General features: G+C 39.2%; 3 protein-coding genes across 3 annotated transcripts; 2 read left to right on the top strand and 1 right to left on the bottom strand.

The window, feature by feature from the left end:
* The first annotated feature begins 471 nt into the window (after window positions 1-471).
* gnl2 (G protein nucleolar 2) lies at window positions 472-14,108 on the top strand. Its single transcript, XM_075466025.1, has 16 exons — window positions 472-674; window positions 2,184-2,268; window positions 2,390-2,484; window positions 4,900-5,039; window positions 7,468-7,652; window positions 7,760-7,826; window positions 8,350-8,508; window positions 8,651-8,764; window positions 10,161-10,289; window positions 10,943-11,047; window positions 11,467-11,625; window positions 12,032-12,139; window positions 12,260-12,732; window positions 13,098-13,192; window positions 13,398-13,468; window positions 13,601-14,108. Exons 1-16 carry the CDS (start codon window positions 611-613, stop codon window positions 13,742-13,744), a joined length of 2,193 nt encoding a protein of 730 aa, XP_075322140.1. The 5' UTR covers window positions 472-610; the 3' UTR covers window positions 13,745-14,108.
* Window positions 13,860-16,534, bottom strand: dnali1 (dynein, axonemal, light intermediate chain 1). Its single transcript, XM_075466026.1, has 6 exons — window positions 16,361-16,534; window positions 15,349-15,485; window positions 15,112-15,281; window positions 14,787-14,965; window positions 14,364-14,528; window positions 13,860-14,250 (listed from the first exon to the last, which is right to left on the bottom strand). Exons 1-6 carry the CDS (start codon window positions 16,439-16,441, stop codon window positions 14,215-14,217), a joined length of 768 nt encoding a protein of 255 aa, XP_075322141.1. The 5' UTR covers window positions 16,442-16,534; the 3' UTR covers window positions 13,860-14,214.
* A 241-nt stretch (window positions 16,535-16,775) lies between these two features.
* snip1 (Smad nuclear interacting protein) lies at window positions 16,776-19,678 on the top strand. The gene is made up of 4 exons (XM_075466742.1): window positions 16,776-17,092; window positions 17,549-17,678; window positions 18,047-18,588; window positions 18,753-19,678. The coding sequence occupies exons 1-4, from the start codon at window positions 16,932-16,934 to the stop codon at window positions 19,006-19,008; spliced, it is 1,089 nt and encodes a 362-aa protein (XP_075322857.1). The 5' UTR covers window positions 16,776-16,931; the 3' UTR covers window positions 19,009-19,678.
* Window positions 19,679-20,331: the final 653 nt, after the last annotated feature.

Raw genomic sequence — 20,331 nt, 5'->3', positions numbered from 1 at the left:
CATGTGCAAATATCCTAAGACAAACTTTGTTGCACCCTCTTCTGGAGTAAATTGAGAATAGCAATACAGCGTAACAAGAAGTGTGGCAATTCTGGTCTGGGTTCTATTATTTACTTATTCATTCATTTATTATTACTATTCGCACCCCTCCTAACCCTTCCAACTTCTCTGGATTTCATTTTGGCAGCTGATTCATTATGTATATTTTCCTGAACCCCACTTTTACACAACTTGAAATCTATGAATATGCATAGTTAATTTTCTCATTAAATCTTACATTTACGTTTAAAAATTATAACGACTCGCCGTCACGCAAATTACTTCAATATTGTGAACTTAAAAAACTAATTTGTTATTTTATAAAGCTATGTTAACAGCATACACAGAAACTGCATCTGTCTGTATGAGTAATGGCCAAAGTTTCCTTATTGGATCTTCTCGCTGGCGCTCCTGTGATGACGTACTTCCTGTTTCACCGTAAGGACACGTGCAGACTGTAGCCCTGTGGAACTGAGGGGACTAACAGCAGCCAAACTTCAGTTTTCAGACAACTTGGTCTGGTTTCCAGACTTTTTCATCCGTGGAACGTTTTTCCGACTAAGTGGTCAACATGGTGAAGCCTCGGTTTAAGGGGAAAAGCTCGATAAACCCCTCGTCGTCCAGCAGTAACCCTGGTGAGCTAAGCCCTCGTTAGCCACACCGTTTGTTTACGATGAATGCTAAATCTTGCTAGCTGGTATCGGAAATGCATCATGTTTTATTTTTTCTTGCTCGTATATTGAACATATACAAAACATAACACGTGCTGGACGTTAAATGGAGACACCCACTTAGTATTCTCTTATTAGAAGTTAACTTCAGCTATTTGGTCACATATGCTGGACAGACTGATCCAACTTGTATGATATGTGATGTGATGGTTGTAACTTGATATTCCATTAAACGTGATTATATACTATACAAGCTTATTGTGTATCTATTGCTGTTAGACACACCAGCCCCACAATAAGAGTTAATACATTTTGTTTTGGAAAAAAAAGTTGAACATGACAAAGACCGTATGAAGTGCATTTCCACAGTACCGCACTGTACTGACCTTTAAGGGATCAGCAACTCTTTTAAAAATAATATGTGCAACAACAGAAACAATTACATTCTTACTCCAGTTTGATTTTTTTCCCTAAAGCTTCCATATTAAACCTGGGGCCTTTATTATGAAGTAGGATTAGTGGGTTGTCAAGGTAAATTCAGGTTCAGCTCTGGATTTTCAGTATCACAGGTTTGGAGATATAAGATCAACATGTGTAAAATAAATTATTTTAGAATATGATAAATTAAGAAACAGCAGGACATGGATAGTAAGAGAGTCCCTTTCCAACTTGGGTCAGAGAGCGACTGCTGTTTAATTTTCATTTAAACAGAAGGGAATGCTGATGTTGCCGTAAACGGAGATTGATTACTCTGATTCCTGCTGACGTTTCAAAATACAGAGCTTACATACATTTAGTTTATTTTAAAGATAATTATTAAACTATAACATTTCCTGCCTTCTTCTCATGCTGTGTCTGCAGCGTATCAAACTGTATCAAAAGAAGTCTGTTAATTCTTATACATATCCACATCTATCTACAAAATGTTTCTATAATGGATTTAATTTAGAGCCTGAATGACTGATTAGTCATGTTTGTTCTTTATAACGTGTAAAGGTTATCTAAAACAGTCAGTGGTGCACCCTACAGAATAAAGAGTCTTTCTCAGATATGTCAAGAATACACCGGCAGCACATTCATTGATAAAATGCACAATCGTAAATCATTAGATCTACTTCTGCTTTAATAAAGTAGAGTAATATTGATCAGCTGAATAATTTAGATACACATTAAGTATTCTTCTTCTTTTTAGTTGTTTATTAGTTTTTGCTTTGTCTGTAGCATTTGTGTTACTTTTCAGGCTGCTGAGAATATGCAATTGTGATTAGTCATCTGATGCCAACACCACTTATTCTACATGAACATGAACCTTTCCTGAGTCAGAAAAGCCAGATCACCTAAACATACCCTGGATATGTTCAACCTCCTTCGTGGAACAGACCCTTTGCTAATATTTATTAGGTTTACCTAATACGTTGGTTATTGGGTGTTCTGTTGATGGGGCATTAAAGCAACTCCACTTGCATTTCACAGATCGAGTCAAGGGTGCTGGCGGCAACAACATGAGGGATCGAACCACTATCAAGCGTCTGAATATGTACAGACAAAAGGAAAGATGGTAATTGATAATAAATATGATCATAAATGTTGTTGTTACCTGCTTAATAGGAGGTTTTCTTTCATTTCAAGTGAAATTTGTACATTCTATGTTCACACTGATGCTGTACTTCTATCCCCAGTAATAATCGTGGAAAAGTAGTCAAACCTTTACAGTTCCAGTCAACAGTAACTCCAGGGACAGTAGCCAGGGTAGAACCTAACATCAAATGGTTTGGTGAGTACATTTTCCTATCATTGTCTGTGTTAAAGCTGGATATGCTGCAAATGTTGATGTATCGTATTTTGTCTGCTTGATTTTCGGAGAAACAAGCTTCACCTCCTCATTTACCCATTCAGACCTGGTGCAACATGCGCATGTTTTTCCTCTCAAGCTTGACGCCACAAGTTGTATAATGACTTTCAAGTCACACCCAGTGTCTCTCCCACAGGTGACAGCAGATCATATGAAAGTTCTCTTGAATTTTCTTTAGGAATTTTTTTTTTTTTAATAATTGTCTCCTCTGAAAGGAGCATTACCAACAAATTGTGTAATAGACCAACCTTTCTCTTTAACAACTCTGTCTGACCTGAGCTGTTAAAGACTCATCCATTGACAGTGGGAGGACAAGTGACTTCCATTTGGTGCTCATAGTGGAAAAATATGTTAAACAAATGTTGGCCTGACAAATTAATCATGCATGCAAAAGGGTGAAGCTGGTTTCTCATAAAGAGCAATTAAAGTGGAATAGAGCCTAGCTACTGTCTATAAATATGTTGGGTTTTTTTTATGAAATGCTGGCAAGCAGTACTTCCCAGAGTACTGCCAGTGCTTTTCTGCCAGAGGAAAGTGCTATGTGGACACAGGCCCTTAAGCTGTCAAATTTTTTTTATTCATGTTTCTCGTTTCTTCAGAAGCTAAGAGACACAAGATTTTAGTGCACACTTTAGTATTCCAGGAAACCTTTAGGCTTCTAGAATGCTTTTTTTAATCAATTGCCTGTGCATGTGTTTATGTTTTATAATAAATAAGGTTGTTTTCATGCATTATGGATTCAAAGATGTGTGTTTAATTTTCAGATAGCCTCTAGCAAAACCAAAACCGCTTGGGAGTACTTTAATCTATGATAAGTGCAAGAAAAGAACCCCTTCTAATATATTAAAATTAGGGACGTGCACTACTGATCGATTAACTGGATCGGTGCACATAATTGACTACTTTTTTTAAGAGTCGACTAATTTTAGTTTGGGGCAGGAGACAACTTATGTTTCACTATGGAATCGATGTTTACGATGCCATTTCTGCCGGATTTTGCATCGATAGAGGAAGCAACAGACTGGAGCAGATGTGGGCTACAAAACAAAGCGAAGTATGGCAATATTTCACTCAACTGGACGATAACGTCGACTGCACATTATGTGGTATGACGCTAGCACATCGCACTGGTAGAACCAGACTCGCTTACTAAACCGTCGCAAAAAATGTTGCGTTTCAGGAGCAAAAAGGACCGGACGGAAAGACAATGAAAAACGACGTTTTGTTGTCACTAAACACTTGTGTGACAGCAAACGACAGGAACAAAAAAATGCTTTGGTGACTAATGACGGCTAGACACGGCTTGATTAGTTGACCACAAAAATCACTTAAAATGCCAATCCCTAGTTAAAATGCTCCCTCCAAATTTGAAAAACAGCAATAATAAAGCGGGATGCAACATAACAAGTGACCCAGGAAATATACATATTTGCCCATTATTCGGCTAGTTATCTGTTGCCTGTTTGGACACAGTAATTTCACTTTAGATGTTAACTGAGGGTAACTCACTAACCTTTGATGAGTTGTGTCTCTCACAGTATTTTCATGCAGATAATTCAAATTTAATGTTATAGGAAACATAAGACAGGCTACTTAAAGAAAACGGTTGGATTTGTAGCGTCACGGTAAGACCGGGTGGAGGAAGTTAGGACGATGGTACACGATTTACATCTTATCTATCAATGTATTACACAAATTATCTTTCATAAGAGCAACCTGTTACTCAAATAGATAATCACTTATTTTAGGTTCTGCTGGCATGTCATCATTTGATGATCGTGATTTTGTCATTTTTTGCGTGTACATTTACAACCACTTGCTTTGACTTTAAAACAAAGCAAGCATGCTTAAAGAAAAATGCACTCGCCTCTGTCAGTCCTGTCTCCACATGCTGTGTTAAATGCATGCATTGAAGCGCGTGGGTACAACGGCCCAGCCGAGGACATGATAGATGGATAGAAGTCTATCTATCTATCTATCTATCTATCATGTCCTCGGCTGGGCCGTTGTACCGCAGTGAGGAGATATTGGCAAAATAACTGATGCCCTGGAAATTGATTACTGTTTTTTTGATTGCCGCAGTTGCTGATGTTGAAAGGATGAAGACCCGAAGTTTTTAATTCTCAAATTTGAATATTGTTGCTTTAACTCGGAGGAAATATTGGGGAATCCGACAATGCATGTCGTTTTTCATGTGATCAAAAGTAGGATATCTAAACTAAGCCAGTCACAATTTGCCTTTGGATATCTATATTTTATATTGGTTTTTTTTATGTGATCAAAAGTAGGATATCTAAACTAAGCCAGTCACAATTTGCCTTTGGATATCTATTTCAGCTAATACCCGTGTAATCAAGCAGTCATCCCTCCAGAAGTTCCAGGATGAAATGGGAGCAGTACAGAAAGATCCATATCGTGTGGTGATGAGACAGACCAAACTCCCTATGTCCCTCTTGCATGACAGAGTCAAAGCCCATGTGAGTATAAAGACTAAAAACCTCTTGTGTTATTTATTAGTGTATTACAAACCGCGGCACGGTGCTGGCACGTAAAGCTTTTCTACCTGGCTCCAAAACGACATTAGGGTTCTGTTCCCTTTCATCAGTAGCTTGTTTCATCGATTCATGGGATTTTTTTTTATGAGGTGAGACTAACAAGAATGCTCGCTTCAATCTTCATTTAATACTGGCACAGTGCGTGAGACGGTTCTTCTCTGCCAGGTTTTAACTTCTCCAATCCATAACTAACACTGCTCCAAATAACATTAAGTTCTTATTCTTGTGCCATGTACCATCATCTCTCATGAAAATGAGGTATCTATTCGAATCTGAGGCATCTGAAGATACATTTGTGTAGCTGAAGTAATTACTCTCCTGTTTCTAGAACAAGTCGTTTTTCATTTGCCGTTTGTTCCTGAATGTCTCCTCTCTGGTTGGCCAATGGAATTTTCTTGTCTATAAATGACAGATCGATGAAACGTGGTCGAGATTTCATTAGGTAAAATGTGTTTTGAAAGAACGACGGAGCTTTGTAGAGGATCTTGGCAGGCAGCATTGTTTTTAACTAACCCTGTAACCCGCCCCCCAACCCAATGCTAATGTCAGTTTTGCAATAGAGGTATGGTTTGTTTTTCTTATTTTATTTATTTATTTTTTTTATTTATTTTTAAGATCACTGGAACACATAATTAGCACTGGCACAGTCTTTGCTGTTTAGCTGGCTTTGCCATTGCATATTTGGGTGCTCTGTTTACTGTATGCGTTTGTTCTGTTTTTCTGTCTCAAACCCACACTGGGAATGTGTCAGAAATTGGTTTAGATACAAGAAAAACATTTTCATCACATTGTCTGTCTTTTGAATCATAGCATAACTTTGCGCCTCAGTATGATAATTCTTTTCCAGTCGAACTTTGACTTGTGAGGTTGTGCAAATCCTTCAGTCACAACCCATCTGCACAAGTAGTTCTCTTATAACAGGGTAGCCGCGGGGTCTTAAAAGTCTTAAAAAAGTCTTTAAAAAAATTCCCCCGATTTTAGGCCTTAAAAAGGTCTTATATGTGTGTCACGGGTCTAAAATGTCATACATAGGTCTTAAATTTCTCTGGTCTATTTTTCCCCCTCAACCGATCTGTAGCGAATTACGAGCAACGCAGAAAACGTGAACAAACCACAGCCCCTATGAACGTCAAACATGAATAACAGAGCGCGCGAATGTGTATATGGAGCATGAGCACACAGGTCTCGGCTAGCCTGACAGTTCGTGAGTACAGTGACAGTGACAGCGCGTGAGCCAACCCGCCCGGCAGTTGGTGGTCAGTTGTTTCGAAGATGGGAAAGTGCAAATTCAACCCGCAATGGCTAAGTGATCCAAAATACAGCAGCTGGTTGCTCGCGGCCCCGGAGACTGACGTGGAGGCGAGATGTAAGTGCTGTCGTAAACAATTCAAACTTACAACATTAGGTCACCTTGCCCTGGACATGAGGAGTGCAAAACATGCTAAGCTAGCTCAAGAACGTCAACCCTTCTTTACTGAGCTTGGCCATAGCAGATATATTTGCGAGCACTAGCAATGAACATGGAATGCCATTTTGTTATCGATCACAACAGTAGCTTTAACGTAGCTGTTCTGAAGCAGTTCCGACTATGGCTAAGATGACAACAGTGCTTTATGTTACAAAGAAAATGGCGATGTATTTTGGTGTGCTACAGCGTGCTTAGCGTGGCTTATTTCTGTGACATGAGAGGTCGGTGGTGAATGTTGACGGCAGCTTTGTAAAACTCATATGAATCGGTGAATCACAGGAGGACAACTTCTCTCGTTAGCGGTATTTATTCGGGACAAAACGCATGACAATGCAATGAAGCGCATTTTAAATCGCCGAAAATATTGTACTTTGTACTAAGTACAGTTGTCAAAAGTACACTTTAAGCATATGTGTTTTTTTACCTGTGTTTTCAATTACTTGACCTATCCACAATATGTACAGTGACTGCTCTGCATGACCTGTGAAATAACATATTTTAAACTGATTTGTGTACGTGGTGTTTTGTGTCCTAGAGGGGATCGAACCCCCCAGGGTCGCGACCCCAGTCTTAATTTTCATTTTTTGTGGTCTTAAAAAGGTCTTAAATTTCATGTGGTCAAACCTGGGGATACCCTGTATAAATTACACTTCAGAACACGATAAGCATAATAAGCACGATAAGAAGTTATTTTTATTTTCTAGATGAACCATATATGCAACGTGCAGTTCTGTTATGTAGAAAAGCATGTTGAGATAAACAAAACTACTAAACACGTAAATTAATTGTCTTTTCTTGTCCTTTTGTGGGTTGTTGTTGTTGTTGTTGATGTAAAAAAAATAATTATCCACACTCTTAAAACGTTTTTCTTTACCACTGCAGAATTCTAAAGTGCACATTTTAGACACTGAGGGTTTTGAGACCACGTTTGGACCTAAGGCTCAAAGGAAGAGGCCGAGTCTCATGGTTGATGATGTGAAGGACCTCGTAGAGCAAGCAGAGGCTTCAGCGCTGAGCTACGATGCAGACAAGGACAAAAACCTTGTAACAGAGGACACAGGGGTCCGGTATGATACTCACTTAATATTCTATTCATACTTTTTTTTTTTTAAGTTGTCAAAATTTTTTGAATTGCAGTATTGAAAGTATTTTTTTCTTCTTAATTCTTCAACAGGGAGGAAGCACGTGAGGAGATTTTCAAAAAGGGCCAGTCCAAGAGGATCTGGGGAGAGCTTTACAAGGTAACATCCTCCTAACACGTCATTACCATGCATTATGGAAAAGGGAAATTCCAGTATCTTTAAACCTGGCCCCTGTTTACCAAACGGTCAAAATGATGAACAAGGACTCAAAAGTGATTACGTTATGGCGAGCAGTCCCAAAATGTTTCCAATCTAATCCTTTAGTGCAGCTTTTTCCATTGACGGACTTGGTCTCTTGTCACGTCACCAAAGGTATAAACAGAAAGAGTTTCATTCCGCAAATCTGATTTCTAATTGTATTATTTTCACAACAACTTTCAGAACGACCCAGTCACTGGCACATTCATAGTGTCATAGACATCTACACTCATCGATGTGCTTACATGTGAACCTAATTCTTAGGAAACCCAGCAGCTAGATGCGTTTGTGGGTTCAGTTCGATGGTGGACTGTATTTATTTGAAACATAATTCACAGATTGTGTGCTAACATTAAATGTGCTTCTGTTGCACTGAAGAGTAGTTTGTAATTTTACATCCCTTTTTTTTTTTTTATTGTAATAGGTGATTGACTCGTCTGATGTCATTATCCAAGTACTGGATGCCCGTGATCCCATGGGAACACGCTCTAAGAGCATAGAGACATATCTGAAGAAAGAGAAACCCTGGAAACACCTGATCTTTGTGCTGAACAAGTGTGACCTCATCCCCACCTGGGTCACGGTAAGATTTCCTTTTTTATTTCCAGAGTATTCACGTTTCAAGTTTTTCCCTTTTGACTGTCCTGAAACCACAAAAAAAGAAAACGCTTTTTAGAGTATTCAGTTGGGTGACTCACTCTCGTCTCTGCTCAATTTTGAACCAGAAACGATGGGTAGCTGGTCTGTCCCAAGAGTACCCGACTCTGGCTTTCCATGCTAGCCTCACCAACTCTTTTGGTAAGGGCTCCCTCATCCAGCTCCTTCGGCAGTTCGGTAAGGTAAGCACATGTTTCCCATTCAAAATATCCTTGATTTTTCTCATAGGCCGTAAGTACCTACCTAAAAATCATGTAGTAAGAAGCACAACAAAGCAAACCAAGGTGTGCGGAATTATTACAACAGAAACAAAGATATTTCATTACCTTGTGGTATAAGGATGAATATAACACCCCAAAGGATGTTTGGTCAATGTACAGCACAGGTTAACTCCTGGCCTCTCTGCCGTTAGCCACAGCTGCAGATCTGACCGGCAGCAGTTTCTTCTCCTCGTGCTAAAACGGCAAAAGTGAGGATTAAACTCTGTTAGAGGGTATTTTGATCTTGAGAATGATAATATTGAATGTAGGCTGTGTCAGAACAAACTGAAATGTGGTCCCTTGACTGAAGCAGTGTGGTCGAATTGAATGCAACCATATGGTGTTGATGTGGAAGGAACGAGGGCTTTTGTTGCTTGCTGTGTTAATCTAACCCACACTCCACAAGCTAACATGACATGTTTTGCGTGCACATGTTGTTATCTCTTGGCTTTATCTTTTCCATTTTGCTCGGTATTGACACTTTTATGAGTGCTGTCTTGCTTCTTCATCAGTTAATCGGTTTGATTTATTTGCCTTGTTAGCTGCGCTGATAGGCTGTCACTACTTCATTCATCTTTTATGGGTTTCTCTGCTTTTGATTTTTGAGTGATGAAAATAGTCTTTAGTTCAGTCGAGGTCAGATGACTGACTTGCCTTAAATGTTCTTGGGTTACTTTGCTTGTTTTTATTTAGATATTATCCATCTGTGTTGTGAAGCAGCATTTTACTGAATCTGAGCAAAAAAGGTTGCTTTATTCACTTTAAAGTTCAATGTGCCACTTTGTCAGCTGTCACATTACCAACAAACACAAGTGAAAAGTTCCTTTGGCACCACAAAATGCTCCTGCCTCAACATTGCTGCCTAAAACATTTTTGACAGACAGTGCAGTATGTTTAAGATCATAAGCCCTCCTTTACCTTCTTCATACTCTTTATCAACCCATCATTCTGCTAGTTTCAAACTCAGTCTTTCTAGAACTGATCTGTTTCCTGTATTTTGGCACAGCCTAATCGGGCCTTTCGGTTTTTAGCAATGGTTAGCGCCACCTAAATTTACAGTTATTGAAGGAAAAATAAGGAAAATTGTTTCCACATATTTATAACTGACTACATTTGATTCATTACATTTACAAAAAAAAAAAAAAAAAGCGTGTACAGCTAGTCATTTAATAAAAGAATAACTACTCAAATGTCCAAAAGCTTTACTGCATCATATCATATCTCTGAAACAATCTGTATTCCCTGTGTCTAGATTTGATCATGCAATATGAGTTGGTGGTTTTTGGAGTTACAACACTCGTGGCTTTTTCTCCCACAGCTCCACACAGACAAGAAACAGATAAGTGTGGGTTTCATAGGCTATCCAAATGTAGGAAAGAGCTCAGTCATCAACACTCTGCGATCCAAGAAGGTCTGCAACGTGGCACCCCTTGCTGGAGAAACTAAGGTACATCATCTCTGCTATACAGTGGGCAAAGAACCATGGATATGCTACACAGTAGTCTGAGAAAGAGCTACTCCTGTAAAATAGTCCCCAAGAAACTCCAGTTTGCTAGATTTTCCAATGACTTTAAAGATTAATACGAAAAGATTGCCTATAATTTTTTTCATTTCATACTGCTGTGAACTAGCATTTGGATTCTTTTTTATCTGACAGAGCCAAGAGTAAGAGCAAAAAAACATTTTCACCCCTAATTTCCTCTCTCAGGCTACTTATCCTGTTTGAAATTGAGCAATGGTTTAAGACTGGGGATGTGTAAAGAAGGGTCAAGGGAAAAGTATGGGAACATTTCTTTTACAGGCTTGGAAAATTGGTGTTCTTGGACCACAGAAGAAGGGAGATTTTTGCACACCTATCCAATGAATCTGATGGGCCTGTGGCCAACAACCTTTATTTCCCTCCTTGTATTTGAGTCTCACAACATACCTGACACTGTTGAAAGAAAACGTTTGCGATCTGTTACGTTAGGAGATGGTTATCACAGTCCTTGTTAGGTTTGACACATTCTTTGCTTTTTCAAAAGATGCATGTTTTGTTTGATATTTTCAATAAAAGCCAACAGGGTGAAATGGGGAGCATTGTTTTCTTGACTCTTATAGGTGTGGCAGTACATCACTTTGATGAGACGCATCTTCCTCATCGACTGCCCTGGTGTCGTGTACCCATCAGAGGACAGTGAATCTGACATTGTTCTGAAAGGAGTGGTACGTCTGTTATTTCTCCACTATGAATCTTTGTGACCATTTCTACACAATCTTGCTAAAACCCAAATGCAATAAAGACGGTGAAATGTATTTTTCTTCCTGATAACACAGGAAAAAAAACCAGCAGCATATGAAAAACAAAGGCACATTTCTCTATAATTTAAGACAGTCCTCCAAGTCTACACAGGGCTTCAGAGTAGTATCGAAATACAATAAAAGCGGACTTAAAAGTGGACGTGCTTCATAATCTTAATACCTGGATGTTTTAAAAAAATACCGTCATCTAATCATCTCAGATTCTCATCCTCAGAATCCTTTTGTGGGATCAAAGGTTTGGCACGAGGGGTCGTGCAGTCACTGTAACTAAAAGGTTGCAGGTTCTTATCTTCACCAGCTTTTTCTTCCCCTTTCTCACAAAGGTTCAAGTGGAAAAGATCAAGAACCCCGAAGAGCACATCGAGGCCGTACTGGAGCGAGCCAAGCCAGAGTACATTCAGAAGACCTACCGGATCCCTTCGTGGAAATCCGCTGAAGACTTTCTTGAGAAACTGGCGTTTCGCACTGGAAAACTTATGAAGGTCCCTCTATCGTTTTCTTACAGGCTATACTCGAGTTTGCTTTGCCTATAGTGGTCATTGTGGTTGCATTTTTTATTTATTTATTTATTTATTTTTTTTTTTATAGAATATTACAATGCAGGCACTCACAAGCGGAAGATATAGCTATGAAACAAAACTTATATACTTGTTATCAGTATATTTAATTGAATATTTACTGTGGTATTTAATTGAGCACTTTATAAAGTATGCAATTAAAGTATTTGCTCTAATTTCCACCTGTCTATATTTTGCACTTACAGCATTCACCTTTTAACCAATTAAGACCAGAGATTCCTTCTTAATGTGTTAAGTGTCATTGTGCATGAGCCACTGAACATGTATCATATATCATGAGCATGAACATTGTTTTATTGGTATTGTGCAGGGGGGTGAACCAGATCTTAGCACAGTCTCCAAAATGGTATTGAATGACTGGCAGAGGGGCCGTATCCCCTTCTTTGTGAAACCACCTGGGCCTGAGGGAGATCAAGAGGTATGAGTCTAAAGAATAATTTAAAGGCTTGTTTTCTAAATGTATTCATTTACATTCCTTTTTTTATTCGTCAGCCTGTGCCCTTTGAGTAACGCTGCGTTATTTTTGGAATTCCTCTAGGGTGAGAAGCCACTGCCAATTGAAGGGCCACCAGATGTGGAGAATGTGGCAGAGGAAAAGCCAGATAATGTGGACGTCGTCTCAGGGGAACAGGAGGAACAGCAGCAGAGGCAGAAGGAGCGGGTCCAGAAGATTGTTGCCAATGTGCGACAAAACTTTGGCAAGATCAATGTGGCACCAGAGTTCACTGAAGAAGACTTAGTTCCAGTGGAGATGCCTGACCTGGACATGTCTGACATGTCCGGCTCTGACGCCGAGGAAGATGGTGAAGAAGATGAGGACAGAGAGGAAGATGAGACCACTGCTGAACCAGCCGACGGAGAGGCTGAGCAGTCTGAGGCCGCGACACCTCGGACTGACAAAGCGAGCGGCAGCAAGAGTTCACGGGAGACGATACGAGAGCTGGATGACAAAATCACAAAGTACAAGCAGTTCCTGGACAAAGCCAAATCCAAGCGTTTCTCCGCAATCCGGTCAGAATCCTTTACTTTAAACCTCACATATTTCTGTCTCGCACTGTAAGCGAATCTTATTTAATTTGATCCAATAAGATTTTATCAGGCAGAGAATGCCATACCAGATGGTCCATTCAAACCAACTTTAAAGTCTCTGGGGACACGCAGTCATCGTGTTGACTCTCATCTGTGCCTGTTTCTATAATCCTTGTGAATGTATTGTTGAATTTGCATCTCCTCTTTTTCTTTTTTCTTTTTGTTTTTTTTTTTCAAATTGAAGCCCACAACCGTTAAAGTTACTCCTTGTATGATGTTCTTACTGTTGGTTTGAACAGATCCCAGACCCTAAGATAAGTTTACTCTTTAATCATCTCTTTGGGCAGGATACCTAAGGCACTTTCTGACAAAGTGTTCACGGACATCAAGACTAAACAAGCAGCAGCTACCCAAGCACAGAAGAAAGGTAGTCAGTCAACAGGTATGTCTTTTATAGAGCTGAAAAATGGCTTTGAAATGGTTTTGTCCAAAGCTCTTTCACAGTTCGTCTGAACCAAAAAGAAGAAAGAAAATTTCCACAATATTTATCAGTGTCTCGTTTATGCTTTTTTTTCGTATTGCTTGGCTGGGTTAGGTTGACTTTCAATTCGTGCACTGGTAACTGATTTATCTGTCTTCTTGTTCAGCTGCAAGCAAGAAGAGGAAAGCCGAGGAAGATGAAGAGTTGCCACCAAAACCAAAAATGACATCTAAACAGGTATGCAGCATTTGTTCTTGCCAATGTCAGACAGGCCAATCTGTCTAAGCCCATCTGTTGAGTGTGAGATGATGAAGGGGGGAGTGGTCTTTTTTTAATTGCTTTCTTCTGTTTCTCTTTATCCATCTACAGAGAAGAGCAATGGAACGTTCTCAGAGGGCGAAAAAAGTTGGTGTGCGTTATTATGAAACGCACAACGTGAAAAATAAGAACAAGAGCAGAAAGGCACCAGCACCTGCCACAGAGGGTCAGCGGGCCAAACGATCAAAGCACTAGAGTGATTTTTTTTTTTTTAAAGAAAACAGACACACAACAATATATGTAATACATCTGTATTTAATCTAGCTTTAAAAAAAAGTATGTTTTATCGAATTGACAAGTTGACAAAAATAGAAAGATGAGCGTTAAATGTTCGTAATCAAGTGCCCACGTGATGTCTTATCCTTGAGCACAAGGAATTGAATTGCTGCATCTTGATTTCTCGTTTTTTTCCCCTCAATATTGAACTGTTTTTGAATGAAATTTCATTCATCTTTCTTGAGTGCACTGCTCTCTTGACGTTCAAGAGAAATGTGCAGTTTGGTTGTTTAGAGTATACTTGCCATACAGTGCTCTCAAAAAATAAAATGTTTACAAATAACATTCAGCTTGTATTTATTTATCAAGTGGAGAAATTTGACAAATTACAAAATTGTACAACTTTATAGGGAAATGAAGTGGCAACTGGATTTTTTTTTTTTTTTTTTTTACTTCTTTGGTGTGATTATCCCTTCAAGTTGGATCTGCAAAGAAACAAGAAGATGATTAAACACATTTTTTAATAGGTAATGTAACTGCTGTTGGAGCCAAATCTACAGGAAAAAGCTTGTTTTGATGTGGAAATACAAAATGTCACCTTGAGCTGATGGTTGGTGTTCTTCAGGAACTGAATCTCCTCAGTGTACTTCTTTTCCTCCAGTTGCCTCTTTTCAGCTTCTCTCTTCTCAATTGCTTCGCCTTTAGCTTTCTGTTCGTTTAGTTGCTCCAGCAGGTCTTGTTTCTCATTGTTCAGATCAGAAACCTTGAATTGTAAACACTGTTGTTAAGGCATCATTCTTTTTTTATAGCATCCATAATGAAGAAATAGGGCCCTCTGCTGGACTTGTAACTAAAGCACAACAACTACATTTTTTTCAACAAATCAAACATGACTTTTTTTCCAAGTGTTGCTGAAAATACAATTTAATCTGCCTGTGTTCCCATTGATAATTCTAATAGAATCATCAAGAAAATAGATTTTCTATTCATAGAAAACAGTATAAATCCTCAATGCCCTTACTTTTTGTTCCATGTCAGCCTTGCCCTGCTCAGCCTGCATTGCTTTCCTCATGCCAAAAGTAATGCTGCTCTCATACAGTGTCTGGTAAGCGGCAATCGTCATTTGAATCTCATCTCTGACCCGCAACATCAGCAGGCCCCTCTCCGCACAGATGATCGTTACCTGTCTGATTAACTCGTCTTAAAGAAACAGACATTTTGGTAGGATTAGACTAGAAAGCATGTAAATTTCAAAACTGGCGTGAATACAAATCCTTTGGGTAAGTTGCAGTGTTTGTATATGTAACTTATTTGTATGATCACCAGCATCTCAGCTGCGTCCTTACCAAAACACTGGGAATAGAGCTCCCTGCGGACAGGACAGATGCCTGTCTGTCTGGCCTGTCTTTGCTGCAGCTTGGTGTTCAGGAGTTCCTCCAGGCGTATGACGTCCACTCTTGTACAAGGAGCAGTGGATACTTGCTGCACCCAAAGTTGGCCTCCTTCTGACCATTCCCTGCAATAGCAGAGGTTGAGAAGCCTGAACTTGCTGAACAATAGACAATAGACAGGATGATCGATACCTGGGTGGAAGAATGGCATTCAGGATCTCCCCATTTTCCTGCTTTGTGACTTCAGCAGTCGCTGGTTTCAGTTTAGGAGGGGGTGGAATGGGGGCAGAGTCAGCAGGCTGCTCAGGGCTCACTCTTAAAGGACGTCCCTGTGATTAAAAGAAAAACAAACATTTTATGTTAAACAGTGAAAATTGCATTTACTTTATTTTTGCTTACTCATAATCAACTGTTAAATAATAATTTATGTATAGTTTAACAGAGGTTAAAGGGTAAAAGGTCTCATCAGCTCACAACAAAAAAAACAAACCATGTACGTAAAACTCGTTCTTGTGTCTCGTTTTTTCAGTTCTCGACAACTTGTTGGAATTTTGTGTCTCTTCATGGTTGTTTCATGTCGTCACAATGTGGTCATCTTTGTCTACTTTCTGTATCAGTCATTTTGAATCTGTGTTTCACAGAGTTAATTTAGTATTTTTCTGGTAATAACATTTCCTGACGGTTTTGTTTTTTTCCATTCGTCATTTTGTGCCAACCGTTGTTTTCAGTCCTATTTTAGTTGTTCTGTATGTTTTATTCATGTCCAAGTTTAGGTCCTGTTTTATGTGCACACATAATTTGCATATCTTTATGGTCACGTGGAATCTTTAATGTTGTTTTTCATATTAGTCATTTCTGCATCTCTTTGTTGATATTTCGCATCTGTGGTCATTTTACATATCTTCCGTGTCTCATTTAAGTGGTTTTGAGTGTCTTTTTTATATGTATGTATAAGTAACAAAGATCTTCTGGCCTATGCACGCCTGTCATATTCAGGGAACTAGAGCTTTGCTTTTCTTTTCGAGTCTGTGTGCAGTCTTGATATTCCACAGTTAAAACACAAAGATGAAATGGAGGGAGTGAATTTACATATTAGAAAAATTAATCTTTTCCAGGTACATGTAGCTACAGAGACGTAGACCTCTCTACGTGTCAGTCCTTTCTCTTCTCTACTTGACGCCAGAAATGCACTTAGTAAACTCACCTTTGGTGATTTTCTCTCTGCTCTTGTCCGAACCAAAACTGGATTGTTGTATTTTAGGAGAGAATCGGCTGGTGAAATCATTGTCTTTTGTAACTGGGGTGCAAAATCTGCACTTGTTTGGGGCCTTCAGTTAGAGAAATATTAAATGGTGGTTAAAAAGTTCGTATGCACCGTTTGTGTTGCCATGGTTACAACGTCCGCGGGTTCCTTTTGTGCTGTTGCTTAATATGTCTTTAAGCATACGGAAGTACAACAAGAGATAGACAGGGAATTTCTGAATGTTTAATTTTACGGGTTTTTTAATTTTATGCATACGCAATATGCATCGCGTTTTTAATTTTCAAAGAACAACATGCGAAGATTGATAGCCATAGCGGAACCAATGTTGACAGTAGTCAGGTCTCAGCTCGAGATAAATTCTCGGCGAACCACAGGAAACGGAAAGCTGTGAAGTTAGCATAACACCAGAAGTTTAGTCTCGTACCGAAGCTTTTGTGTTTTATTTGCGTATCTTTGTTTCAATGATGTACCTTTAATCGTATCACGGTCGAATTGCTGTTATTATTTGGGGATGGCTAAAGAGAAGCGACACAGGAGAAGGGAATCTCCGTGGCGGGAGTCCGAAGTAAAGATAAAGGAGGAGAAACTGAGCCCCAGTAGGCCACAGAGATCACGCCGCTCGAGGTCGAGATCCACTGGCAACTCCAGTCCACAGAGGAGAAGAGTGAGCAGGTACGTGAAGAAATGTTAATATATCGCCTTGCTTTTGCCTTCTAATTTGTATCATTGACCTCGTTAACAAGCGACACGCATTTTCGCCAAGTTAGGCTAAAGTAGCTTATTTCGTTCGTTAGCCGTTAACCGTGGCGTTACTAATTTTCCAAGACCAACAAATTATAATAATCGGCCCAAATCTGTTATTTCTGTCGCTAACTAATGACAATGAACCAGTTATGTGAATTCATATTTGATTTACAACAAGTTGTGGTATAATAAATGTCTTGTTATTTTTATAACTACTGCAGGCTACCTGTTGCTTTATTTTGCTAAGACTTTTAAGGGAATAACATGCTTTTTGAAACAGAAAAATATTGGTTAGATTATTCAAATTTTGACATGACAATTTTAGATTGTCTCCAGCAACTTGCATCTTAACATGTGTATGGTCTCTTTTGTTCTATTGTGTAGATCACCACCCAGGACGAGGGACCGCTCACCAGGTAGAAGGGACACATCTCCTGCTGGACGAAGCAGCAGATCGCCCAGAAACAGGAGAAGTCGCAGTCCTCACCGTGGTGGGGATGTCAGAATAAAGCGGGTGATTAGGCTAAAAGCTTCTAAGAAGCAATGGAGCAGGAGTTCCTGGATTGAAAACTGATAATCTTCTATTGAATTTAGTGAAATAAAATGATACTTTACTGGGATGTGCTACCTTAAACACGTAGACCCCCCTGCACTTAACAAAATATTGAATATGCCACTTTTAAATAAAAGACAGATGCCATACACCACTTTGTGCTTGTATGAGTATTCTTTTAAGAATGTAATGATTAAAAACGGCATTAAAACATATTTAAATTTGGCCTGAGACATACAACACTTCCTATATGGAGAGTGAGTATTTAGACTAGGTTGGCCAACATTTTTTTTTTTTCTCTCTCTTTGTCTTCTTTAAAAATGTCTTAGGAACGGGATGAGCACCGGAATAGTGGTGATGAGCGTAGAAGAAGGAACGATCAACCAGAGGAGAGGCGGAGCAGGTGGGAATCGGACAGGTCCCGAGATAGAGACCGTGGCGGGGACAGGCATCGGGAAAGGAACGCGCTCGGGTCTCAACAAGCTGAGCGTCGGCAGCATGATGAGCGGCGCAGGGAAAATCGTCAGCAGCGGGAAGAAAATCAAGAACAAAATTATGGACAATCTGAAGGAGGGGGCAATGACTCTGATGCTCCTCCTGCTGAGAAAGAGAAGCCCAACTTTGAACTGTCGGGGGCACTCACTGAAGACACCAATACCTTTAGAGGAGTGGTGATCAAGTACAACGAGCCACCCGAGGCTCGGATTCCAAAGCGCAGATGGCGATTGTACCCTTTTAAGAATGATGAACCCCTTCCCGTCATGTACATTCACAGACAGAGTGCCTATCTGTTGGGGCGGCAGAGAAAGATTGCTGACATCCCCATTGACCATCCATCCTGCTCCAAGCAACATGCAGTGTTCCAGTACAGGTTGGGAAAATGGCTTTATGTGAAAATGACCACACTATACAGTTTTAGAAAAAATGGACAACTTAAATCAGTATTGTTTTGATAAATACTAATCAACCTGTGGTTTTGTAACAAATCGATTGTTCTGTCGCTATAAAAAGGATTTTCTGTTTGTGCTTCTACAGACTGGTGGAGTTCACACGAGCAGATGGCACCTCAGGTCGCAGGGTGCGGCCTTACATCATCGACCTCGGTTCTGGCAATGGCACTTACCTGAACAACCAGCGAATCGAGACCCAGCGCTACTACGAGCTCAAAGAAAAAGATGTTCTCAAGTTTGGCTTCAGCAGCCGCGAATACGTCCTGCTGCACGAGTTCTCCGACACAAGCGAGGTGGATGTCAAGCCGGAAGAGGAAGATGACGAGGGTCTTGATGAATAAACCATTCCCACATGTTCTACTGCCTCAGTTGATTCAGGTTGGCTAAATAAATAAAAAGGAATGTTTTACGGAAAAGAAAAGGGGTTGTTTTTGAAAAGAGCAATAAATTGAACTGCTAAATGTGGGACTTGAAACTATGGGAAGGTTGGTTTGTTGTATACATTGTGTAATTATTCATCTTTAGCTTAAACCTGCCACAGCTGTCTCCAAGTAGACTTCCTAATCTCAGGTTTGTGTGACGCATGACTGATCTTACACCTGACAGTGCTCACATTACACAAGTGCTCAGTGTCAGATGAAGAGATCTTACTCATCAAAGAGTAATTGTGTAAATACAATTTTTTTTGGTCAAAATATAGCTTATCGTCTTTGTCCATGCAATATGTGTCGGAGTACATTATCTGAATGTGAGCTCTAGATTTTTTTTTTTTTTTTTATTAGAAATTTTACTGTCACAGCAAATGTTACAGACATGCAAATTATGATATTGCCAAAAAAATGTTCTGTTCTGTAACACAGGCAAATAGTTGATGCAGTTGTGTGTTTCTTTGCACCATTACAGTGTGTAGTCACATACTTCCCCTTTTCTTTTCATCAATTCAAATGCATTCGTAGTAAGTTTTCATTTTTGTACTGTAAATAAAGATTAAAAGTTTAGATTCTCTGAAGAGTTGTGTTGTAGCCAGCTTGTGTGTATTCTTTCTTTTACAATTTTGTATGACCACATTCGTACGAACCTTTTGAAAGGGCTTTTGATTTACAAAGATTTACAAATGATTCCGTCAATAAATATACATAAAAATACCACCATACATGACATGAAAAAGCTTACAATGACAACAGACCAAAGAAGGGATTAAAAAGTAGCTACAGACCTAGAAAGTAGTGGTAAAATATAGTAAAAACCTCAGCATCGGCATATAGTCAATACCAGTATGATGGAATAAATTATTTTAGTTTCTCTCTGTGGAGTTGGAACCAGATGGGGGACATTGGGAATTATTATTTTTTCTTTCTGTCAAGAAGGACTTTGGAGCTATAGCCAGTTATAGTTTGTTTTTTTGGTTGTTTCCACTTTCTTTTCACAAATAATTGTGTGAACTTTGCATTAAAGAAAAGAAAAACGTGCATTGAAGGAGAGACATTTAGAGTTATTACTGTACGTAGTTGTTTTTCCCATAAGACACTAATTGAAACATAGTTTAAGTTTTAAAACATTTAATCCCCAGTACTTATAATATACCATTTTCATGCTTGCAAATTCAGTTATTTATATTAATAGATACATGTTGTTTTAATTTGTTTAACTATGGAAAGCAAAAT

The sequence above is a fragment of the Odontesthes bonariensis genome, chromosome 5 (genome assembly GCF_027942865.1).
Source record: "Odontesthes bonariensis isolate fOdoBon6 chromosome 5, fOdoBon6.hap1, whole genome shotgun sequence".
Lineage (NCBI taxonomy): Eukaryota > Metazoa > Chordata > Actinopteri > Atheriniformes > Atherinopsidae > Odontesthes > Odontesthes bonariensis.
The sequence above is the reverse complement of the archived record's forward strand: the minus strand, read 5'-3'. Positions and strand labels throughout refer to the sequence as shown.

Coding starts and splice junctions, on each gene's coding strand:
- dnali1 (XM_075466026.1), bottom strand. CDS start 16,441: ATGATTTCACCAGCCGATTCTCTCCTAAAATACAACAATCCAGTTTTG. Junction 15,486..16,360: donor CAGAGAGAAAATCACCAAAG/GTGAGTTTACTA, acceptor TTTTAATCACAG/GGACGTCCTTTAAGAGTGAG. Junction 14,251..14,363: donor ACACCAACCATCAGCTCAAG/GTGACATTTTGT, acceptor GTTTCTTTGCAG/ATCCAACTTGAAGGGATAAT.
- gnl2 (XM_075466025.1), top strand. CDS start 611: ATGGTGAAGCCTCGGTTTAAGGGGAAAAGCTCGATAAACCCCTCGTCG. Junction 2,485..4,899: donor ACCTAACATCAAATGGTTTG/GTGAGTACATTT, acceptor TATCTATTTCAG/CTAATACCCGTGTAATCAAG. Junction 12,733..13,097: donor AAGCGTTTCTCCGCAATCCG/GTCAGAATCCTT, acceptor CTCTTTGGGCAG/GATACCTAAGGCACTTTCTG.
- snip1 (XM_075466742.1), top strand. CDS start 16,932: ATGGCTAAAGAGAAGCGACACAGGAGAAGGGAATCTCCGTGGCGGGAG. Junction 17,679..18,046: donor GGGATGTCAGAATAAAGCGG/GTGATTAGGCTA, acceptor AAAATGTCTTAG/GAACGGGATGAGCACCGGAA. Junction 18,589..18,752: donor CATGCAGTGTTCCAGTACAG/GTTGGGAAAATG, acceptor GTGCTTCTACAG/ACTGGTGGAGTTCACACGAG.